Consider the following 22,382-nt stretch of genomic DNA (forward strand, 5'->3'; position numbering starts at 1 on the left):
CCAACCCCCACCTCACTCCAACCTCCTGTCAGGGAGTTGTAGAGAGCCAGAAGGTCTCCCCTCAACCTTCTCTTCTCCAGCCTAAACCCCCCCAGGTCCCTCACCTGCCCCTCACAAGCCATGTTCCCCAGACCCCTCCCCAGCTTCGTTGCCCTTCTCTGAACCTGTTCCAGCCCCTCAAGGTCTGTCTTATACTAGGCCACCCAAAACTGATCCCAGTACTCAAGATGTGGCCTTAGTGCCGACTTCAAGTGCATGATTCACTTCCCTCCTGCTGGACATTTCTGACCCAGGCCAGGATGCTGGTGGCCTTCTTGGCCACCTGGACACACACTGGCTCATGTTCAGCCAGCTGCCCACCAGCACCCCCAGGTTCCTTTCTGCCAGGCAGTTTCCAGCCTGACCCACTGGCCATTGATCCAACCTGATCACATAGTTAACCTATCAAGAGACTGTATTTGTTGGTTGGTTTGCTTGTTTTCTTCTGGGGCACTGAGGTAACTGTCCTTACCACATTTGCAAAGTTCACAGCTGCCAGCTGTCACAGCCACAAATGGAAACTTCACTTAAATTTCTATTTGCATCAACAAAACCATCCTGTTTTCCCCTGGTGTGACACACCTACCACTAATTGTTCACTGTTCAGTCAGCCTTCCCAAGCTTTAGCTAGTCTTCATGAGTCTGCACTTGTGAACTCACATCACAGATGACATGAGTCAAGAAATTTGCTGTTCCAAACTATTTAATTCCAGATTCTGGCACACCATCACACCTTCCCATACAGGTTGCATTACTGGGTCAATCCTCAACTGATAATATGTCATAGCACAGCACAGGGTATTGCCATGATGAAAGCAAAGATTTAGAGTCACCTTCTGTGGAAGTGGTGCAGAACACTGAGATGTTTAATTTAACAAAGAACACTGTACATAAAAGAGGTGATCAGAAGTTCTTGAGGCAGGATGGGAACAGGAGAGCAGCAGAGATAGCTTGAAGGAAAGAGAAATGGGAGGTGCTGTGGGATCTGTGTGTACAGCATGCTTGCCTGTGGAAGCGTGTCCTTCATGAGTGCAAATAAAGGAAAGCAGACATCACTCTATTTACAGAGGTTCAAGTAGAAACCCCTCAGAGAGCTCATGACACTAGAAGTCTGTGGAATGCCTGTCTCAGATACAGAAGGACCCCTCTTTGATTTGGTTGTGCCTAGAACCACATTCCAGCACTACGTGGCTCTGAAGCACCACATCCCACCTGGCGTGCAGTGTTCTCACTAGGTTTGTTCTGCCTTTCAGAAGTGTTGGCCACGTACCTCCAAGTCATTGAAAAACAAGTGAGTATCAGCTACTTCGAAAATCATCTCCTCCATTGACAGACCTGAGCCAATCACTAGAGTTGGGTCCTGACAAAACAAGGAGGAAAATGTGAATTCACCGTGGCTACAGGCAGAAGCAAATTGTGATCATTTTGTCATCAGCTCCATGCACAAAGTTCCCACTGTATATCAAACCTGGTATAATTCCACCTGCATGCAGTGGTGTGAACTATAATTTCTTCCATATTTTAAGCAAAAAGAAAAAACACCACACACATTCTGGTAATACAGAAATTGACCCCAAATGGAACAAAACATTCCAGTACTGCATGGCAGGGACTGATGCATTTTCAGAGGCAACACAAACAAAACATGCAAAAATCAATAGATTTTGAAGGAAAAAAAGCACTTCCCTTCACCACATGCTATGACCTCAATATTTGCCAGTGATGCTAAAATCAGTTTGACAGTTTACGACTTTTACTGTTAGAAGGGAAGTTTTTATGATGTCCCTATCCTAGCTCTGTATAAAGCCAAATTTAGCATTCTTTCCTTGCCCCAAACTGCCAAGAAGTTAAAAGTATCCCCTTATACATTTAAAACGACCATTCTCTCTATTCCTTTTCCAAAGACTAACGTTTAATTCTGCAGGACAGATATGGTTTTTCTTCCACAGAAAAAGCAATATTACCTTGCCATATTTTTGGGCATAAGACCCTGTGAGAAGTGAATGGAAGATTATGATGGTCTCATCCAGGTCCCAGAGAAACACTCGCTGAGTAAAGAATAAAATCAGGTTAGAGCTGAGATATTCCAAGCACTGAACTGCAACAAAGAAGTTTTAGGGTTAATTCTGTGGCTAGCTGCAGTATGCTTTTAACAGACACAAACAACAGTGTTCCCCTTCCAGGCTGGACTCATGATTCAACTCAGTTTATTGCAGTGCTGTTTATACACTGCTACAGCACAACTGCATGCTCAGAATAAGGCTCTTGCAGTCAAACCACTTCAAAAGTTTCTCTTGTTTTTATAGTTATAAAAGCAAAAACTTAAAAGAGTGCTAATGAACTTTAGAGCCCTGCTAGGGTAGAAGTTTACTGGCTGTGAACTGGAGAGCACCCCGTAAAGGACCTCGGTGTTTAGCAGAGAAACCTTTGTTAGGACCAACAGGGGGGACTGGCTGCCACGAGGAACAGATGACCTTCAGAGGTGCCTTCCAACCCAGACAATTCTGTGATCCCACAGCACCCTTCCTCTTCCATGCAGATTGGAGGATAGGAAGAGAGGAGGACTTTTACCACCACACTACTCTGCCACACGAGCTGTAGAGATCACTGCTTACCTCCAGCTCACTGTCCTGTGAGGAGGAGGCATCTGCTTTCCTCTTCCCCCTGTTCTTCCCAGGGATGTTTTTTCTTGCCTGCTCATCTAACTCTTTACTTGCTGTTGCTCTTGATAACGAAGGACTTGTGGATGCATCTCCTAGAAGAAAGAAACCACACAGCTCTCACCTCTCCAGGTCTCAAAAAGGCCCCCAATATAAAGCTTACAGCATTTGGCCACAAACCTCCTTTACAAAACTTAAGACCTAGGGCACCACCAAAAAAGAATGGAATCTGTTTGGGGTTTTTCCAACCTACCAGTCTGCAACAGGCAACAGATTTCAACTTAGAACTATTTGAAAACACAGGAAGAATCTCAAAACTCCTTGTGTAAGACATCAGAAGAAGCACTATGCTTTTGCTCATCCTTTTTAAGTTTAGAAAACTGTATTTTTGGTGAGGAAATTTTAGTCGACACTACTGGAGTGGGTACATGACATGGCATTAGTGGAAAAGGTCAGCCAAAGATGTGACTTCTCTAGAACAGTCAATGAAACCTTTTCAATCTACTTCATACATCTCTCACTAGCTAAAATCTTCTCCTGCCAAGTGCCAGGATACTGCTATGCAGATGTGCACACATGCAAAGCACAGCAGAGCAGCTCTCACTGCAGGACCAGCTTACACGATGCAGCAGAAGGAAGGGAAGATGTACTCCTGGGCACAGAGACCAGCTCACAGAGAGGTGATGGCCAAACTACAGCTCTTGAGAAGAGCTGCCCTGGAGCCCAAGCGAAAGCCCAGCCCCAACAAAACAAATGATGGTCCCCAAGGAGCTGCTGCTGACAACTCTAGAATTCCCCCCTAGAATTCCCTCTCCCTCTGGCATTCGAAGCACGTGGCAGGTGTCTCCTGAACTGCAGCAGTACAGGACTCCCAACACCTAAGTTTGCTGCCCCACCACAGTGCTCCACAGGGCGGTGGGACCAGACAACAGAAGGCAGCTGTCCTGTCCACGCCAGCACGCAGAGGTGCTGCAGTTACCTTTCGGATAACAGCTTTCCCCATGTCTGCACACTGTGCTGTTTCCCACAGGCACTCTGCAGCCACCCTGTCAGAGAGCCAGCCCTCACCAGAGGAGTGTCTCTGCACTGCCCGGGCAGGGCCCCCGGCGCTGGGCTTCTCGGCTGGGTACGTGGCTGCTGCCAGGGCGGGGCTCTCGGCGGCGCTGTCGGCGGCTGCCACCACTCCAAAGCCAGAGCCCGGGTAGCACGGCTGGTACTGACCTTGGCCAAGGATGGTGTACGTGGGGTACTCCTGTGAGAGGAAAGGATCAGTTACAGCAGGACACCTCTTTCAGAACACACTCCATAGGAAGGTGACGTTGATGCCAGAATGTGCCTGTCAGAGGGAAGCCCCAGCGAGAGCACAGCCTGACCTTGGGTGATTTCTTTTTGCCACTGAAAGGCATCCCCCCAAACAGCTGAGAGCTCTGACCTCCCAGCAGCCCCCACACAGGCAGGCTGTCCAGACAGGAGGCCAGCAATCACATTGCTCTGCTCCAAGTTCTTAAAAAATGAATTCATTATGACTGATGTGACAGCAACAGGGGAGTACTGAGTGGATGCAAAGGCAGCAGTGCACCCTGCTCGTGCTCTGGAATTGGTGGGTTTCTCTTGCACTTTACTTTCTGATACCAGATGTACTGACAGCAACAGAAAGTGGCCCTGGCACTGGCTGAGGGTGTAATCCCAGCCACAGGAGCTACAGAATAAACTGCCTTTACTCCTGTCCTGACTTCAGCAAGCAATTATTGTGCATGCTGTGATGAAAGGTATGCATTTACAAAGACTGTTACTCATTGAGGAGGAGATCACTGAGCACCTGAAGCTGTGCTGGAGGATTTGAATTTCTGCTACTGATAGTAAAAAAGCAGCCACCCCAGATGTCATGTCACATCCATCTGGCACACTGTGCACTCCTGATTGCTTCAAAGAGCAACCTGATTTGGGAACCAGGGACCTTGGTCTGCACTACTGAAAGAAAATCTTTTTTTCCCCTTACAGATCCAAGCAAGTTTACGTTAAGAAGGAGTTCCCTGCATCCATTGCCATCTCCCACTCTTCCTTATATTCCCCTTCTGCCAAGCTGTGACACTGAAAGGTTCCTTTGTATATCTAACCATCCAGAATGGCAGCTAACTGCTGATGGTGCTAGGTATTACAGCAGGTCACAGGCAGGGGGAAGGACTCTGTGCTAGCTGCAGGACCTTCTGGCTGGTTTATTCTAGCACCATTAGAATGCACCTCCTACTTTGCTTTTTTGTTTGTTTGTTCGTGTACAACCTATTTTTGTTTGTGTACAACCTATTTTTGTTTGTATGAAGAAGGTGAACAAGGGCAGCCAAAAAACATCCACTTATGATCCTCCTTGTAGGCTTGGTTCTCAGAATAGTTCAGTGGTTTCTTCTCCACTCTCTGTCTTGCAGAGATCTCTGCACCTTGTTTAAGATTCACCACCCAAACTCCAGACAAGAAAACAGCTTTGAACAGATGAAGTGAGTCTGTCAGGAAGGCCAAAGGGGGAAGCATCACAGTCAAAGAGACAGTGAGAGTACTTTTGCTGACTTTGAGTTACTTACTGAGCCCCATAACTCTAGTACCCACTGTGCTCCATCTGAAGAGATGCCAAGTATTTCTCCTTCCTTTGTTAGCTATGAGTAACATGTTAAAGGCAAAGGAGATGCTGCACACAAAAATAACAAGGACAAGGTTTTACCTGTGAGATGCTGGCTACTGCTGACGTGGAAATATTGACAACAGTTGAGGATGTAGAGACTGGACTGGCATTGGTAGTTGATGCTGTAAAGTTAAGAATTACTACATTAAATGCTTCTAGAAAAGCATAAGAGATAAGACCAAGCTGTGGAATATGTACCAACTAGGCTTATGTGCAAGCATTTGTGCTTCCAGCAGCACTCTGCTTTTAACAGCCAGAAACAGTTGGAGTGGATTTTGAAACCAGTTGCATTCCAACTGCACTTAGAGGGAAGGAGAGCCAGCATATCTTTAAAACTAGTACTTTCAAATGTTTCAGACACTTGAAAAAGTGTCACAGACACCTCCATGCCTGCTAAGCAATTGCTTTCAGACCTTAACTAAAGTTTTTAAAAGACAATAATCACATTCTTACATGTTCAATTAATAGCAGTTGAAAATTAATCAGGATAAATCAATGAAATGGATATGAATGTGCTTGAACCAGCTCCAAATAAAAAACAATTGTCTCTGCATTTGACTTAGGATATTTAGACTAATTAGGTAAAAAAAATTAAGGGAACAGTAAAAATATTTCAAATGGTATAAAAAGGGTGCTTCCTACTGGAGAAAGTGAACCTATCATCTCCCCACACCCCTGTGAGACTACAACTGGTTCTTGAATGAGACTTTCTAAAATAGTCAACAGCTTGCAGGACAAATTATTAGAGACATGTAGTTGTTAGCATGAATTTTAAGATGGTTAATAACCTACATTATCAAAACCCAGAGAGGCTGCTAGAGCAGCACCTGGGAACGCTGATCATCTAGCAGATTTTGTGGGTTTACAGCCACAAGACCACTCCAACTAAAAATTACTCCACAAGGGGTTTGGGGACCCTCAAGGATTAGTGAAAACCATGAAATAAGCACAAACAAAATCAGGATGTACTAAACCAGGTGCCACCAAGAAATATTTTCTTTTGCTAAACCTTTTTTCTCTGCAGACAAATAAAACCAAAAATCACTTTTAGATACTTATGAGAAGACTTGCAGAAACCCACAGTATCACCTGATATATAGTATACCATAACACTGAGAAAAGCCCTCACTGCAATAACACCCACTGGAATTCACCTCGAGACTGAAGAACTCAAGCTTCTGAAGGTTTCAGTCTTTCTACCCCAGGGCAACACCCCACCAGGAACTCTTAATGCACGTTGTGTTATGGCAAGCACAGATATTGCCTGGTGAACAGCTGCTGGAAAGAGGAATGGATCCAAAAAAGTGGAAAACTAAAAGAAATAGATCTTAAAAGAGGTGCAGAACTATGCAGTGTTTACAAGAGGAGAGAAGTGTGAAGGGTGGCATCTCTGCAGAAACAGAAACAAAGGTAAGTAACTAGCCCCTGGGCATCCCCTCATTCATAGAAGCAGCAGTGTTCAAAAGCACGTGAGAGAATTTGGGGGGTAGAACCTTAGAAAAAGGGGGAAAAGGCTGAGCTGAAGAGCAGTAATGATGATCCTCAAGAACCTACAGTAGCTCTGCAGCTATGAAGTACAGCTGCAGGAGTGAGGTACCTGTCCCAGACACCCTCACACACAACAGCCAGGGAGCAGGGCTCAGCTCCCACTGCAGCTCTGCGTGCCACAGAAACAACCAAGGCTGTTCCTGCACTAAGAAAATGTCCCTGCCAAGGGCACTGTGAAAAGCAGCTCGCCAGAAAAGATCCTCACTAATGATGCAGAACAAACCACAAAGCTGGAGTGGATGAACTATCTAGAAGGTTATTCACCCACCTCTCTCAAGGTTATCACAGAGAGCAAACAGAAAGTGATTCTCATCTAGTTCTCTGAAGAGGCTCCTCCACTGAGACAGGTAACAGGAGTTAAGAAATCAAAGAAAAAAAGATTACAAGTGCTAAGATTCTGGCAAAAACAGAGTCCCTCATATGAACTTCACTGTTTATCTTAACTCGGGTCTCCTTCCAACATTTCTTTTTTAATTACCCTTTCTCTATACAGTGTTGCACAACAAACAGCTCCCACTTCACAGATCAACCAATTCTTTCTGCACTGTGGGTCAGTTCCCTTCACCTGTGAATGGGCCAAAAACATGCAAAAGAGTTTGGCACTGATGAGCCAAACGGGACCACTTTGTGGCCTCGGGTTTACAAGAAGAGCAAACACAAATATGGCCTTGAAGCTGCCATGACTCTTTTTCTCTTTTCCTGTCTTTCTCTCCCATTTCCAGACCTCATACCCCTAAATAAATAAATACACCCCTAAATACACCTCTGCTGGGACAGGAGTACCATACGCCTGGGTACCACCTGACTACTTTGATTGGAGAGAAAAGAGAGTTTTCCAAGAGACTGCTGATGAAGTAACTTTGTCCATCCTTCCAGCTCCTGCTCTCCACCACCTCCCTTGCAGCAGCCCAGGTACTGACCTGACTCCTCAGCAGGCTGCTTGCTAGTTTGAGGAAAAGGAAGAACAGCAGTCCAAAAAAGGCAGAGTTCACTGACAGTCTGCAAAAGGTTTTTCAAAAAAAGCAGTGGCATTTGCACACTTCAGGTCACTTTTTTACCTTATCAAGGAGCAGCTTGCAGGGAAACTCTCCTCAGGTCACACATTGTCACAGCAGTGCAGAGCAAATGTTTAAAATCCTCCTGCAGAGCGAGGTCTGATGGTGGCTCTGCAGCCCCGGCGATGCCCAGGGGCTCACGTGCTCACCATGGCACAGTGCTGGCAAACCCACCAGGGTCACATTATCCAGACCCACTGCTGACCCTTGGCACTTCAAGCTGGTGCTGGAAAGCACTGTAATTCGTTGTGCTGGTGGGACTGCGTGGAGGAGAGCTATGTGGGAAGGAAAGTAGTATTTCCAGAGTTGCATTGTTCATTTTATGAATGTGAAAAGCAAAATGAAGGAAAAGCATCAGGCTGGGCCACTTTCTGTTCCAAAGACACAAGCTGAGCCAGTACCACGACATAGCACATGGCCTTCCTATCAGTGACAGCCAGGCCAACACCTACTTGCTGCTAACTTTAAGAACTACTCCCCTTTACACATTTTTGCAGAGGAGCTGGCCAGGCTCATTGAAAGAGCTTGAAATTAGATTTGAAGAGGGAAAGGGAAACCTGGCTTGCTGGAGATAAACAGCCTCAGGTTGTACCACGGGAGGTTCAGGTTGGACATCAGGAAAAAATTCTTCCCTAAAATGACTGTCAAGCCCTGGAAGAGGCTGCCCAGGGGACCACTCCTGGGTTTAAAAGGGAGGTTAAAAGCTGTGTAGATGTGGTGCTGAGGGACATGGTTTAGTGGTGACCTGGCAGTGGTGTGTTAATGGTTGGACTTGATGATCTTAAAGGTCCAACAAAAACAATTCTGTGATCTAATTTGCACTCATTAGACCACATCTGGATGCGGCATCCAGTCTGGAGCCTGAAGCACAAGAAACATGTTGATAAAATTTGGTGGGTCTGGCAAAGAGCCACCAAAACCATCAGGGAGCTGGAGCATGGGAACTGTGAGGGGCAACTCAGGGCAGCAGGACTGTCCAGCCTGGAGAAGAGATGGATTTGGGGGACCTGACAGCAGCTTGCTAGTATCTGCATGGAGATTATCACGAAGACAGATCCAAGCTCTTTTTACAGGTGCACAGCAGGAGAAGGAGAGAAGCAGACAACACATGAAAGAGGGGATGTTCCAAGTTGGAAAAAGAAAAAAAAGCTCCACCATGATGACATTCAGACACTGGAATCAGTGAAATCTCCATTTTCTTTTGAGTTTTCTTTGAGTTTTAAGATTCAGTTGGATAAAGCCCTGACCAACCTGTTTCTGAATTCAGCTCTTCTTTGAGCAGGAGGCTGAACTAAAGATCTCCTGAAGTCCCTGAATTATTCTATGAAAATATCACACAAGAAACAGATAAAGAATTCCTGAAATGCTTTTTAAAAACTTCAGAGAAAAAGACAAATTTTCACAATTCATCACCCAAACATAAAGAACAAAAATCCTGCCTAAGAAAATTTGCACATATTTGTCATAACCAACAATATTCCATTATTCAGCTAACTGGCACATTTACTTTTAAACACTGGTTTGGAAGCTGGTGAAATTCAGCACCTGGCTTCTTAGACGTGGCACTTCCAGCAGCTGGAGTATTTGCAGGCTAGTTCTATGCTAGCAGATCTACCAACCTGGGGTGTGTGTGGGATAGACAAGAGCCATCTACCTCCAGAAGTAATTAAAAAAAAATAAATTAAAACCCCGCGGCAGCATTATTTCCTGCCATCAAGCTAAAGACCACCAATAAAGAGCTTGAGCTGCAAGAGCATTCCCAGGAAAGGCATGCAAGAACACAACACGTCGTCTCCTCTCCCCTTCCCACTTGCTCTTCACCCTGTTAAGTCCATCAGCGTGGCACCAACAAGCCAGCCTGGTGCCCACAGAGCTGCACAGCAAACACAGAGCCACACACGGACACACGCACCAGGAGGAGAGAGGCAAAGCACACAGAAGCATGCACAAACCAAGACCAAACGTGCAAGCCTCTCTATTTGTGCTATCTGGACTCAGTCAGGTGGAGAGAGATGCAGATAAAAACCATGCCAAGTTACCTTCAATGGAATAAGAATAATGTGCTGGGCTGGGCTGGCTTGTGGTTAACCCTGTCGTGCAGGTAAGAACACTGTGCTGACTTGTAGATGGAGTCTGAATTAAACCACTTTCAGGTTTCATACCTGGCCACAGTGCACCTGAATCAGATAAATTGGACCAGTTACAAACAAATATGCTGGGACTAAACAGCGTGCAGCTACCTCAGATTAAGATGTTTGCTCATCACAAAAGCAAGTAACAAATCACACGTGGAAAAGGTTTAATGTCTGCGGTGGTGAGTGCTGTCAGGCTGTGCATGGGTTAGAGCTGCTGACAGAACTGGCTGAAAAAGAGAAAAGTAAAAGCACCAATAAGACCAATTTGCAAAGCTTTCAACTAAACATCTGTTAGTGTCACAGCAAGATTCACTGCCATGTCAGTACGAGGGAGCTGCCAGAGCCTCTGATCCCTGGGCTGAGTTGCACAGCACTGCAAATGACCTCAGCTGTTACACAGCCAGGCTGGAGCTGGTGTCTGTTAAGGTCAAGGTCAACACTTCCCCTACTTCACTAGGATTTGGGTTGAGTACTTTAAAACAAACCACAAGTCAGTAATTTTCAGACTGACAGCAGTGAATATAGACCTCAAAAAAAAAAAAAAAAAGGGGGTGAGGAAGGGAATCTTTCTAAATGTTTCTTCCAGATTTCCTGCCATTCTGGAAAGCTTCTGTATCCCTAAATAAAGTCCCAAGACAGCCAAGTGCCTGCAATCCAGCTGCACAGGGCACACACAAGCAATGTGGTTTCAGCTCAGGTGCTGGGTTAAGGTCTAGTCTACTACATCCAACTGAAGTAGCTCAGTTCAAGCTTGGTTCTTCAGGGCTCTTCAGACTTTTGTTTAAATGTTTCCAGACATACAGCCAAGTCAAAGACATTTCTCCCTGGACCTGGTTAGAAAGCAGGAATCAGTTGAGAGCATCTACTTAAAAACTAGCAGGAGTGTGCAAAGTGGAGGGACAAAGGACATTTTGAGCCAGACAAAAAGTTCAGGGCCAGCAGAAAGACCACCCTGCTTATTAACCCACTCCCAAAAACCTGTCCCAAGGCTGTGAAAGCCACCTGCAGCTCTTCACCTGCTCTAAGAGGATGAGCCACAGGCTATGAGCTCCAAGTCTTTTATGCAGAAGACACGGGTGACTCTATAGAGCTGGACAAGAGCAGGAGCTCCCAGAGCTCTCGCTCCATGCTGCAGCTTTGTCAGCATCAAATTCTGCAAGAGCTCTTTGATTTATTTACATACCTGGACTCAAACTGTCACCCATGAGTCAAATTAAGCCATTCACCTATTTATACAGTCACACCAGGATTTTGATTCTTTGACTCTCAACTAGTGCCTTTGTTACTGTTTCAAACTTCTAGAACTGTGCTGTGCTGATTAGCAAACAAAAGAGCAAGACTGATTTGAGAAAGATTGTAGATCCACTGCAGAAACTCCAGAACGAAACAGCTGAGAAACTGATCCTCTGAGGGGAGTGGGAGTAGCTGTATTGGTTTAGTCTGGAAAGGGAGTGCCACAATCTTCAACCAAGTGAAGAGCTTTTAGAGAGGACAGTGACCAGCAGTTCTTTACAGTTCCAGGTATATGGGCAGGGAGCAGACTGCAACATAATGAGACAGTCACAGGACACAGAGTGCCCAGTAACTGTGACAATAAAGCACAAACCAATTCTGCATGCTGTCGGATAGTTATCCCTTGAGGGGTGTCACAACAGGTCAGACACACACCAGAGGTGTCTGCAGGGCTGGCTGGATGAGAGTGCAGGAGCTGGCACAGCTCCTGTGTTAAGGCATCTTTCAACCCCAGCTCCCCACAACTGTCTCTCTGTCCCCTCTCAGTACAGACACGTTCTCTTCCCATCCAGCAAGGCACACCCCTGGCCTGCTGGCACATCTCCTTCCCTCTTGTGCTCTCGTGGCACAGCCCCAGGAGGACAGAGAGGAAGCCAGGCAAGGGGAACAAGACCCCTTCACATCCACTGGCAGGACTGCCCCTGGGGCACAGGAACGTCACAGGACACATGTACCTGGAAGGGCCCACAGAGTATCCCACCCTTGTACATTGTTCTGGAGTTAAACCATCACATCCACAGCATTTCTAACACCAACTTACAGCCACATCCAATGTTTCTTTAAGCATCAAAAAAGTATTACAGCAGAAAGAGAGGTGACAAATTGGCAAGAGCATAGGTCAACTCTTCTCTGAAGAGCAGCATCTTGACCTGAGTGATCTCAAGACTATGCTTATGTTTGTCAGCTTACTTGAATTTCATACTTAAAATACATCTTCTTTGTTCCAGTTCAACAATTCATGATGCCTTCTCTTTGGCACTGAAACAAATACACAGCAGAAGTCACACAGACCTCTGCAACAGGCCCTTTGCTGCTGTTAAAACTTCTGACCAAGCTGGCCAAGTCCTCACCTGCTCAGTGGAGGGTTTGTGAGCAGAGACAATTTATACATTTCCTCTGCACTGTGTATGTTCCATCCACCACCCTCCACCTACCTGTCATACCGTTCAAGGTCCATCTTCTCACCAGGATCAAGCAGGCAGCACTCCCATATGATTTCCATTACTGGAAATGTGACTTTTAACATCTTCCTACCTCTTATAATTCAAACTAAAAATTCAGGTATTTAATAACAGATCTCAAAATCCATAACAAGACATTCCAGGAACTGAATACATTCAGAAGATGCTTAACAGACAGAAGTTCCTATAAACAGAAAATCCTTATCTTTTGCCTAGGCTTTCAGAAGAATGTCTCATAACCCTGAAGCAGTTAAATGTCCCTGAGTTCCAGAACCTTTGGCTTAAAAAAATCCAAACTCCTCCCACTCCCCCAGAACAGCCACCACCAGTACCACCAACAAACAAAACACTAACAAGCCCACCCTACATCCTCCCTCCTCCTAAAAATTTTAGAAGTAAGTCTAAAACACCTTTTAAACATCTTGGCCTAACACCTCTAGGGAGCATTCCACATATTTACACATATTTGCCTTTAAAAAAACCAAACCAAACAAAACTAACACAGTAAACCACCTCAGACCACAAACAGACCACAGCAAACATAACACGGGGTCCCTGTAGGCAACGGATGATTGTGACAACACCCAACACTACAATCAGACAAACAGACAAGGAATAGAGTGTTTAGAAAGAGGGAAGAAAACTGCACTGGCAACTGAAGACTTGAGTATGGACACAGCATCAGAATTCTCTGCACCGGGTCAGCTTCTCAGGGAAAAGCTCCTCTGGAGGAATGAAGGCAGCTCAGAAAGCAGAACAGGCAGAGACCTAAAGCTCCCCAGGTCACCTAACACAGAGTCAGCAAGGTCCTCACCCAAACAAAATCCTGACCCATCCTCATGACAGGGAGTGGGGAGGGCTGACTGGTTTTAAAAATCTCCAAGATGGCAGGAGCTTGAATGAACCCAACTGGCAGGGACTGAGCTAGAAATGCAGAAGCAGCAAATACCAACAGCCACCCAATGACCCTATTCCCCTAAAAAGCCCTGAGTTGCTGGTAAAATAGCCCAAAATTTGCACCCTGCAAAGCTCCATTCTTATGACATTGAAGTGATCAGCCAGAACAATGTATCTCAGCATTAATACAGGGTAAATGACATTTGGGAGACACTGTTTAATCAGACCCTTGTGTCCCAGTTACTAGAAAACCATAATTTTCTTCCTAAAGATCCCTCGACCACAAGAAAACTCCTTTTCATAAATCTGAGGTGTATACATATGAATAAAAAAGAAAGCTATGTAGATTTGTTTTGCATATTGACTTTTCTCATAAAGATAACGATTTGTGCCATATTACTTTAAACAGTATTATTAATATAACTTATGTCTAATAAAACAGAGCCCAGCTGTATTATCTTTCCTACACCATCTTTCAAAAATGCCACAAGAAATCAATTGTTTTGTGATTTATATAAAAGTCTTGCTCTGTCAGCAGCTAGCAAAAGCCATAAAAAGACATCTAGTTCCTCAGCTAAGGAAAAAAATTCCTCCTTTTACACTTTAAGATGCTCAGATTGTAGCACCACAGATGGATCTGCAAGAGGCCCTGTTCACCTGGTTCTGCAGGATGCCCCCAGCCCTGGGACAGACACCTCCTGGGTGTGCTGCTCTCGTGGTGCCTCCCACGGTGCCTGTGTGGAAGGAGGATGCTCCCCCCTCCCCAGAGCGTGGTGCTAAGGGGCAGAACAGCCTCTTCCCACCAGACACTTTTGAGAGCTGGCAACATTAGGCAGTATTTACATAGGAAATCAAGCAGGGCAACATTGACAATCAAAAGACAAGTTAAAATGTTAAGTTTTAATAACCAGTTACAAAAGTTCACACATCTGGAGGGACAGCCAATCTGGTTTTCTCCCCAGTGGCTCACACTTAATATGCAGAGTACATGGAAAGCCCAGGCAGCTCCTCTCACTAACTAACCCCCTCCAAAGTTAGGTTTTTTTTCTGTCTGCACTACACCTCCTCAACTCCTCTTCTACATTATGAAGAAAGATGGCCATTATCTTCTAAAACAGACCAGCAGCCCAGGGGTGAGTCTCTCTGTCCAGGCACTACAAAGGAAGCACAGGGTGAAGAGCTCAAACCCCATCACCAAGCTTTAGCTGCTCAGCTACAACAGGACTTTCACCCTTCAGCATTTGCAGAAACTGGAATGGCTAATAAAGGGCTCAAGTATTAGAGCAACTTAAGCAAGCTTATTTGCCTAGTACACATAGAGACATTTTTGCATGAAATCTTCATTTGATCAAAGATGAAGTAACAAAAAAGCTTTAACCCTGGCCAGCAAAAAGGAGAGGAAAACCACCCTCAGCTGAGATGCTGTAGTATGGGGTCCTGAGTGATTTCACTGACAAGGAAACTGTACAAACATGGCATGGGCATGGCAAACACCACTCCTGGAGAAAATCATGATCCCAAACTAAGAACCATCTGGCAAGCTTCACCAGGAGACATCCAAACTAATGGCCAGGAAAACAGCTTTGTCAGAAACAATATTTTATAATATGGAGTCTCATCTGGAGATCAGCACTGACCTACTCGCTCAGGCAGGCACGTGCTCTGCAGCAGACCCTTCCCCAACACGCCGGGTTAAGCTCAACACTGACTTTTTAATGAGACATGAGACAGCAACTGCAGGCACTGAGAACTCATTGAGAAGTTACTTCTTACCGAAAGGAGGTAGTCCATAGGTTTGGGTGGTCTGTGGGTAGATGGTGTAGGGCTGAGACTGCTGTAGGGCTTGGTACTGAGTCTGGGCAGGGTAAGGGGTCATGGTCTCCGACACGGGTACAGAAAGGATATGTGCATATGGCCTTATGAAAAGGAAAGAACACAAGTAAAAAAGAACCACTTACACTATGAATCTTTCAGCCTCCAGACCAGACGACACCTAAAAAAGCTGCTTTAGGAAGAAGACACAGCACACACTGCCCTGTGCAACAACCCACTCGTGTTTCCCAGAGCAGCAGGCTCTTGGCTTTACCAGGCTGCTGCTTCGTGTGGGGCCACCAGGGGAAACTCTCTCCTCCATGCTGCCAGCACACCAACGTTCACTCCAGGATGGGGAGGGCAGGGTGACAGGGCAAAGAACAAACTCCTTGTTCCAGCAGGCACAAGGAATTAGTTTCACTTACCCTCAACACCAAACCCTGAGGCTAATACAATATTGTAGTGTAGGTCAAAGCTACTGGAGCACACAGAGACTAGACAGAAGCAAGCAGGAAGGATTTAGGTCTACTGTGCTGCAATGGGAAGAACTATGAAGATCTCCAAACATCATGAACAAAGAAAATCCTGTATTCCCCTTAAATTAATTTATCGACAGTTTGTTTATTCCTCAAATGTTATGGGCATTATCCAACAAGACTACTGTGTTGGTAATTACTCAAAGGGGCTCATTTAGCCTCATGATCATAAAACAACAGCCACTGAAGCCAAAGTGTGAAATCCACCAGCTTCAGTGTCTGCAGCCATGAGTATCTGTGCCAGCAGATACGAAACTGTGATTTACAGCATTACAGGAGTGCATAAAGACACAAAATTATTAATTCAGAAAGAAGTAAGTTACAGAATTCAGTAACAATTGTTTGACTTACTTTGCAGAATACATTTGTGAGGTATAATCATTTGATGGCCTTGGGATATAATCAGTGCATGTCATAACTGAAAAAAAAAAAGTTTGTATAATTACATAATTGATTTCAAAAGCCAACAAATAATGGCAACGAAACACCAGCATGCACAGTACATTTTAACCAAGACATAGGATTTACAAAGTTTTTCAGTGTCCTGAATATTTGTTTCAGAGCAAACTCTCAAAAAGTGCACTCTTAAACTAGCACAAAAACGTTTTTCTTGCTAGTTCACAGCAGGCAGATGGCCCAGTCAATACTGTTCCTCCTTTTGTACAGTTGTTTCTCCTTGCCAGCTGGTGCTGTCCCTTTGGCAATTTTCATGATAAAACTTTGATTTCAGTCATGCTCAAAGCCCTGCATATGCCAATGAGTCTTTACCTGTGCCAAGCTCAACATTTCTGTTCTGAGTCCCAGAGCAGAGAGCAAAGCAGATGCTCGTTCTGCCAAACTTTCCTCTTCCCCCTCCCCTTTCTACACACTCCACCCAAAGCATGGCTGCAGCAACCTGTCTTTCCTTTTAAAAAGGAGTGATGCCCAGCTCAACAAACTTAATTCCACACATCAAGAGACATCTGGCTGAGCTGCAGTGCACAAGGCTTGGAATCCAAATCTGGATGTCCCCCGAAGAAACTGGGCAGTCAGATTGAACAGGACATTTCCATTCTTCTACATAAATAAAGCCACAGCAATTGCACTCTAAAACTGTGTCCTGGTTTGGGCTAAGATAGAGCTGGTTCTGCTTAATGATTTTACTCTTTTGCTAAAGCTCTTCTAATTAACTGCTCTGCCTGAAGTTAGCAGCATCTTCACAAACTAACTGGTTTTAGCAGTGATAAGGCTTCATGTTCAGAGTTGCTGCCAGGGGTTGGTGTGCAGACCAAGGCCACTGCTGAGCTTGGATTCCACACAGAGGGGGCAGAGTGCCCCACACCTGTGGGGAGGAGCAGGCAGGAGAACTGACCCCAAGATTCCCCAGTGGGGTGTTCCATCCCATAGCTGGCATAGCCAGTAAAAGCTGGAGGATCAGGAGGGACAAGCCCTTCCCTTTCCCTCTCCGTGCTCTCTCTTTCGTCTTCTGCTGGGCTCTGGCTGCTCCTGCTGCAGTGGCTGCATCCCAGGAGGACTCCATCCATCCTGCCCGTGATCCCCAGCCCTGTGCTCCTGAACTGAGCTCCAGAATCCAGCTCCTGTGCCCAGTCTGTGGCTGAGTCCAGCCTGGGACCCTTCCCCAGGGGCTGCTCCCCCGCCCAGGGTGACAGTGACGTCTTGCCATCATGGGAGCTGGGTTCAGCACTAACTTTGTATAGATTTGTACAGTCTATTTTATTATCATTATTACTATTATTAGTAGTGGTAGTATTAAAGCTCTTTTCTCTTCTCTTCTCTTCTCTCCTTTCCTTTCCTTTTCTCTTCTTTTCTCTTCTTTCCTTTGTTTTGCTCTTTTCTCTTCTTTTCTCTTCTTTTCTCTTCTTTTCTCTTCTTTTCTCTTCTTTTCTCTTCTTTTCTCTTCTTTTCTCTTCTTTTCTCTTCTTTTCTCTTCTTTTCTCTTCTTTTCTCTTCTTTTCTCTTCTTTTCTCTTCTTTTCTCTTCTTTTCTCTTCTTTTCTCTTCTTTTCTCTTCTTTTCTCTTCTTTTCTCTCCATTTGGGGGTGGGGAGAGGGTTAATAGAGAGTGCCTGTTACAGTTCTGGGGGCTGCCCTGACCCCAAACTGCAGCAAACTGGTATGAGAGAGCTGCTCAGGCTGCAAATCCAAGGGTGAAACACTCAGAGTCTTCTCACTTCACACCCTCTGTGGCTCTAGTACACCCCATATGGGACAGTTCTCAATTACAGCGCTCTGGGTTGGGGTGGAGAAGAGGCTCGAGCTGCTCTGCCTTAACCCAAGAGCCATTAAACCCCACTCCCTGGATTCAGATGAGCTGGAGCTGTACTCAGCTGTCCAGCAAGCTGGGAAAGCAAGGATGTGCAGGACCCCTGCACAGACCCTGGCCCTGTGCAGCCTCCCTGGCACACGCCACCACTGGACTGCAGCATGCTGTGGTGATCTCCAGGCTAGCTGACTTTTGTGACTGTCAATCCACACAGGAGTGGTAAACACCAGTTGGGATCCCCCAGCACCATACCCAAATCCTTAGCAAACCCAGCTGTGCTGCTGTGGATCCAGCTTATCCATCTGGAGCCAGTCTGGAAGCAAGCAAAGCCCCCAGGCTCCAGCCCTGCTGAGGGGACCCAGGCTCACAGCATCCTCCATCACCAATGTTACAAGAGGCTGCACTTCCCTCTCCCTTCTGCAGTAACTCAACTAACACCCTTCCAAGAGAAATATGGTCATGGGTAACACCACACTTTGCCTGGGGATTTGCTGCAGATGCCTGCTGCAGGTTAGGCTTTCCTGACCTGGAACAGGCCTACAACATCATTGCTCTTGTATTCATCATGTAATTAACTCTTGTACTAGTCACATCCACTAAGGGGAGCAAGTTCAACAGGCAGCCCTAACTCAACATTTACATTCTGCTACCTAAACAAACTCTTTTTATTGTAATCTGAGCACAAGCAGCTGAGAAATACATCAGTCAACTGCTCTGAACCTTCTGAACTTCATGAATCTCCTTCCTCTGGTCTTCGCCTCTACTCACAGTGTAAAGTTCATGGAGCACAAGGATACAACAGGAAATGAAACTGGGAACTTTTGGAACCTTAGTTCCAAAAGGAACTTCTGGCTTTCATTTAGGCTTTCCTTCAACACTTGTCAGATACTCTCACATCCCTCTTGCAAAAATGTCCTTGTTTGTTTTTTTTTCTGGTTGGTTGGTTGGTTGTTTTTTAAATGAATGTCAATATTCATCCAAATAGTAGTGTAGCAATGGGATATCTAGAATTCTTATTTTTAAAATAGTATATAAGGAGTTCAGTAATGATGTAAAAAAAGATTACCCCACAATATTACTGCATGCAGCTTCTGGAATTTGTAAATGGTTTATCCAGTCAGTTAGACAGCAGATTTTGCAGGCTAAAACTCCTGCAGCTCCTGCAACTGCAACACCACAGCACATGGACTAAAACTGTAAAGATGCAATCACTTAGTAATGGAAAGTTACATTACATATTTTCAATCAAGTTGACCTGACTTATGCTTCTTTATAAGCGCTGGCAGTCAAAGGTGTTCTCCACAGGAATACTACTTCTGTAACAACCTCCAGCTCTCTTTTTCCAGAGGGAAGGACACATTCCACCTCTGACTTACTATGCAAACTTTTTCCTTTCTGCTTCAGCGTCCTCTCCATTTTTTTCATAAGGAAGTTCTGCAGACATTCAAGACAGTTCTTTGACAGTAGGCATTACTGCTGACCAACTCACACCTCAAGAAAAATCACGTGTAAGGCAGAAAGGACACAGCAGTGCCCAGCAGCAAGTTGGGGGCAGTGACACAAAGATACGTTAGAAAGAAATATTTGCTCACCATCAGGCATCAGCACTTTTAAGCACAGCAAACTTCCACTTTACAAGTGATAGTGAGGACAGGCTAAGGATTGCAAGGAGGAGATAAACCCTGTGCTTGATGAGGCCAAGTAGTGAGACCAGTGGAATAAAAGAGGAATGACAGTGGGAGCAGAAGAACTGCAGAAGATACTTACTCTCACTGGACATGGAAAGGTTTGAACCAAGGCTTGAAGATTCAGGTTTCTGATCACTGACTTCTGTGTTGCCCACGTGACTGCCAGGACAAACAAAGGCTGAGCATTAGAATAATGAACTCTTAAATTAATCTTGGGCATCATAACCTCCAAGTTCACAGATTCACAGAATGTTAGGGGTTGGAAGAGACTTCAAAATATCACCTAGTCCACCCCCCCTGCCAGAGCAGGATCACCCAGAGTACATCACCCAGGAGCATGTCCAGCCCTTGAAAGTCTCCAGAGCTGGTGACTCCACCAGCCCCTGGGCAGCCCCTTCCAGTGCTCTGTCCCTCTCATTGTAAAGAAGTTCTTCCTTATCCTCAGGCTGAACCTCTCGTTCCCCAGATTGTGGCCATTGCCCCTAGTCCTGTCACCAGACACCACTGAGCAGAGCCTGGCCCCATCTTCCTGACACCCCCCCTGCAGATATTGATAAGCATTAATAAGATCCCACTCAGCCTCATCTTCTCCAAGATAAATGTCACCAGCTCCCTGAGCCTTTCCTCATGTGATGGGTGCTCCAGGCCCTTGATCATCTACATAGCCCTGTGCTGGACCCTCTCCAAAAGTTCTTTGTCCTTCTTGAACTGAGGAGCCCACAGCTGCACAGAGTACTCCAGGTGGGGCCTCACCAGGGCTAGCAGAGGGGGAGGAGACTTCCCTCCTCCTGTTGGCCACGCTCCTCTTACTGCACCCCAGGATGCCCTTGGCCATCCTGCTCTCAACTAGGGCTCCCAGGCCCTTTTCCCCAGAACTGCTCTCCAGCAGATCAGTCCCCAGCCTGTATGACATCATTAAGGATGCTTCAAGGTCTTCAGGACAAACCCAGCAGTAAGGCAACCTCCCAACACAGAAGACTGTGACAGCAGGGCCCCAACATACCACTCATGGTGGCATTTACTTGGCTCCTGCCAGCTGGGGAAAAGGAGAAGCTGAGGAGTGTGTGATAACCAGCAGTGCCCTGGTAGCTCCATCCTTCCCTGGACTGTTCCTTCAAGCTGTGATGAGGCCCTTTTGTCTAGCTCCTTGCTACAGCATTATGCCCAGACAATCCCCCTGGTCAGGAGGTATGTCATTCATGGGCCAGGGTAAGGATGGAGTTGGCTACTGAGTGCCATGGGTTTGGCTATAAGGCAAGTGAGCTTCCTTCATCTAGTGAGAGAGAAACTTGACCAAAATGCACCATCTGGATTTTTCCCCCTAAAAACCTTTATAACCAAAATCCTTAGAAATCTTTCTTAATACTAGTAGATGAACAGACTTTCATAATAAAGTGTGAATTTTGATAGAAAATAACATATTTCTACTCAGACTCCAGGTATTTGTGCATTATTATTATTAGTGGAAAAAAATGCTGTGATTTTGTGGCACAAAAAGATAAATAACACTCTGACCATGCTATACCAGCCTGTGTCTCTGCTCCTCAACACATGCTGTATGGATTGAGAGCCATGCTGAGCAGAAAGACTTGCTGGTTGATGAAAAGCTCAGCAAGAGCCAACAATGTGTGAGTACAGCCCAGAAAGCCTCAACCACATCCTGGCCTGCATCAAAAGCAGTGTGGCAAACTGGTCGAGAGAGGGGATTCTCCCCCTCTACTCCACTCTCCTGAGACCCTACCTAGAATACTGTGTCCAGCTCTGGAGCCCCCAACACAAAAAGGACATGGACCTGTTAGAGCAGCTCTGGAAGAGGTCATAAAGACCATCAATGGGTTGGAACACCCCCTTACGAGGACAGGCTGAGAGAGTTGGGGTTGTTCAGCCTGGAGAAGAGAAGTCTCCATGAAGACCTTCTTGCAGCCTTCCAGTATCTGAATGGGGCCTACAAGAAAGCTGGGGAGAGACTTTATGAGAGGGCTCATAGTGATAGGGCAAGGGGTAATGGCTTTAACCTGGAAGAGGGTAGATTTAGTTTACAAATTAGGAAGAAGTTCATTACAAGGGTGGTGAGACACTGGCCCAGGCTGCCCAGGGAAGCTGTGGATGCTCCATCCCTGGGGATGGTCAAGACCTGGTTGGATGGGGCCTTGCACAGCCTGGTCTAGTGGAAGGTGTCCTTGCCCATGGCAGGGGGTTGGAACTAGTTGAACTTCAAGGTCCCTTCCAGTGAAAACCATTTTCTGATTCTATGCTTTTGGGACACGTCAATCCCAAGTGCTCTGATTCTTCATCATTTATAACTTTTCAGCTCTCACAGACTCAGAGAAAAATTCTCACTTGCACCACAGCTGCCTTGCACCTCTGCAAACATCCCACAGAGCAGCCTGGCGAGCAGAACACGCCGTATTCACAGAAGTGTTAAGATGCTTAATGCTCCCAAGAGAGACAACCCTCACAGAGTCCAGCTCTTCCCTTCCCCACTTTACAATCGAGCTAAACAAGTCCAGCCAGAGTGCTGACATCAGCTGAAAATCTTGTTGCTGTGGAGAAACAGGTCTTATAAATTATTTTAAACTATTCCATAGGTCCAACTTAAAATC

The 22,382-nt window shown here is 45.8% G+C and overlaps 1 protein-coding gene across 2 annotated transcripts in view; it reads right to left on the reverse strand.

The window, feature by feature from the left end:
- The window catches only part of EYA3 (EYA transcriptional coactivator and phosphatase 3), a 33,517-nt gene that overhangs the window by 5,446 nt on the left and 5,689 nt on the right, over positions 1-22,382 (reverse strand). The window contains exons 3-11 of one of the 2 annotated variants that reach the window (XM_008945847.1): positions 19,859-19,938; positions 16,182-16,248; positions 15,256-15,398; positions 10,016-10,153; positions 5,413-5,495; positions 3,768-3,951; positions 2,655-2,794; positions 2,004-2,087; positions 1,310-1,399 (exon numbers count right to left, since the gene is read on the reverse strand). In XM_008945847.1, the coding sequence (XP_008944095.1) occupies positions 1,310-1,399; positions 2,004-2,087; positions 2,655-2,794; positions 3,768-3,951; positions 5,413-5,495; positions 10,016-10,153; positions 15,256-15,398; positions 16,182-16,248; positions 19,859-19,938 (1,009 nt within the window). The remainder of the gene's footprint in view (positions 1-1,309; positions 1,400-2,003; positions 2,088-2,654; positions 2,795-3,767; positions 3,952-5,412; positions 5,496-10,015; positions 10,154-15,255; positions 15,399-16,181; positions 16,249-19,858; positions 19,939-22,382) is intronic. The other variant, XM_008945848.1, reaches the window with a different exon arrangement.

The sequence above is a fragment of the Merops nubicus genome, unplaced genomic scaffold (genome assembly GCF_000691845.1).
Source record: "Merops nubicus isolate BGI_N331 unplaced genomic scaffold, ASM69184v1 scaffold24178, whole genome shotgun sequence".
Lineage (NCBI taxonomy): Eukaryota > Metazoa > Chordata > Aves > Coraciiformes > Meropidae > Merops > Merops nubicus.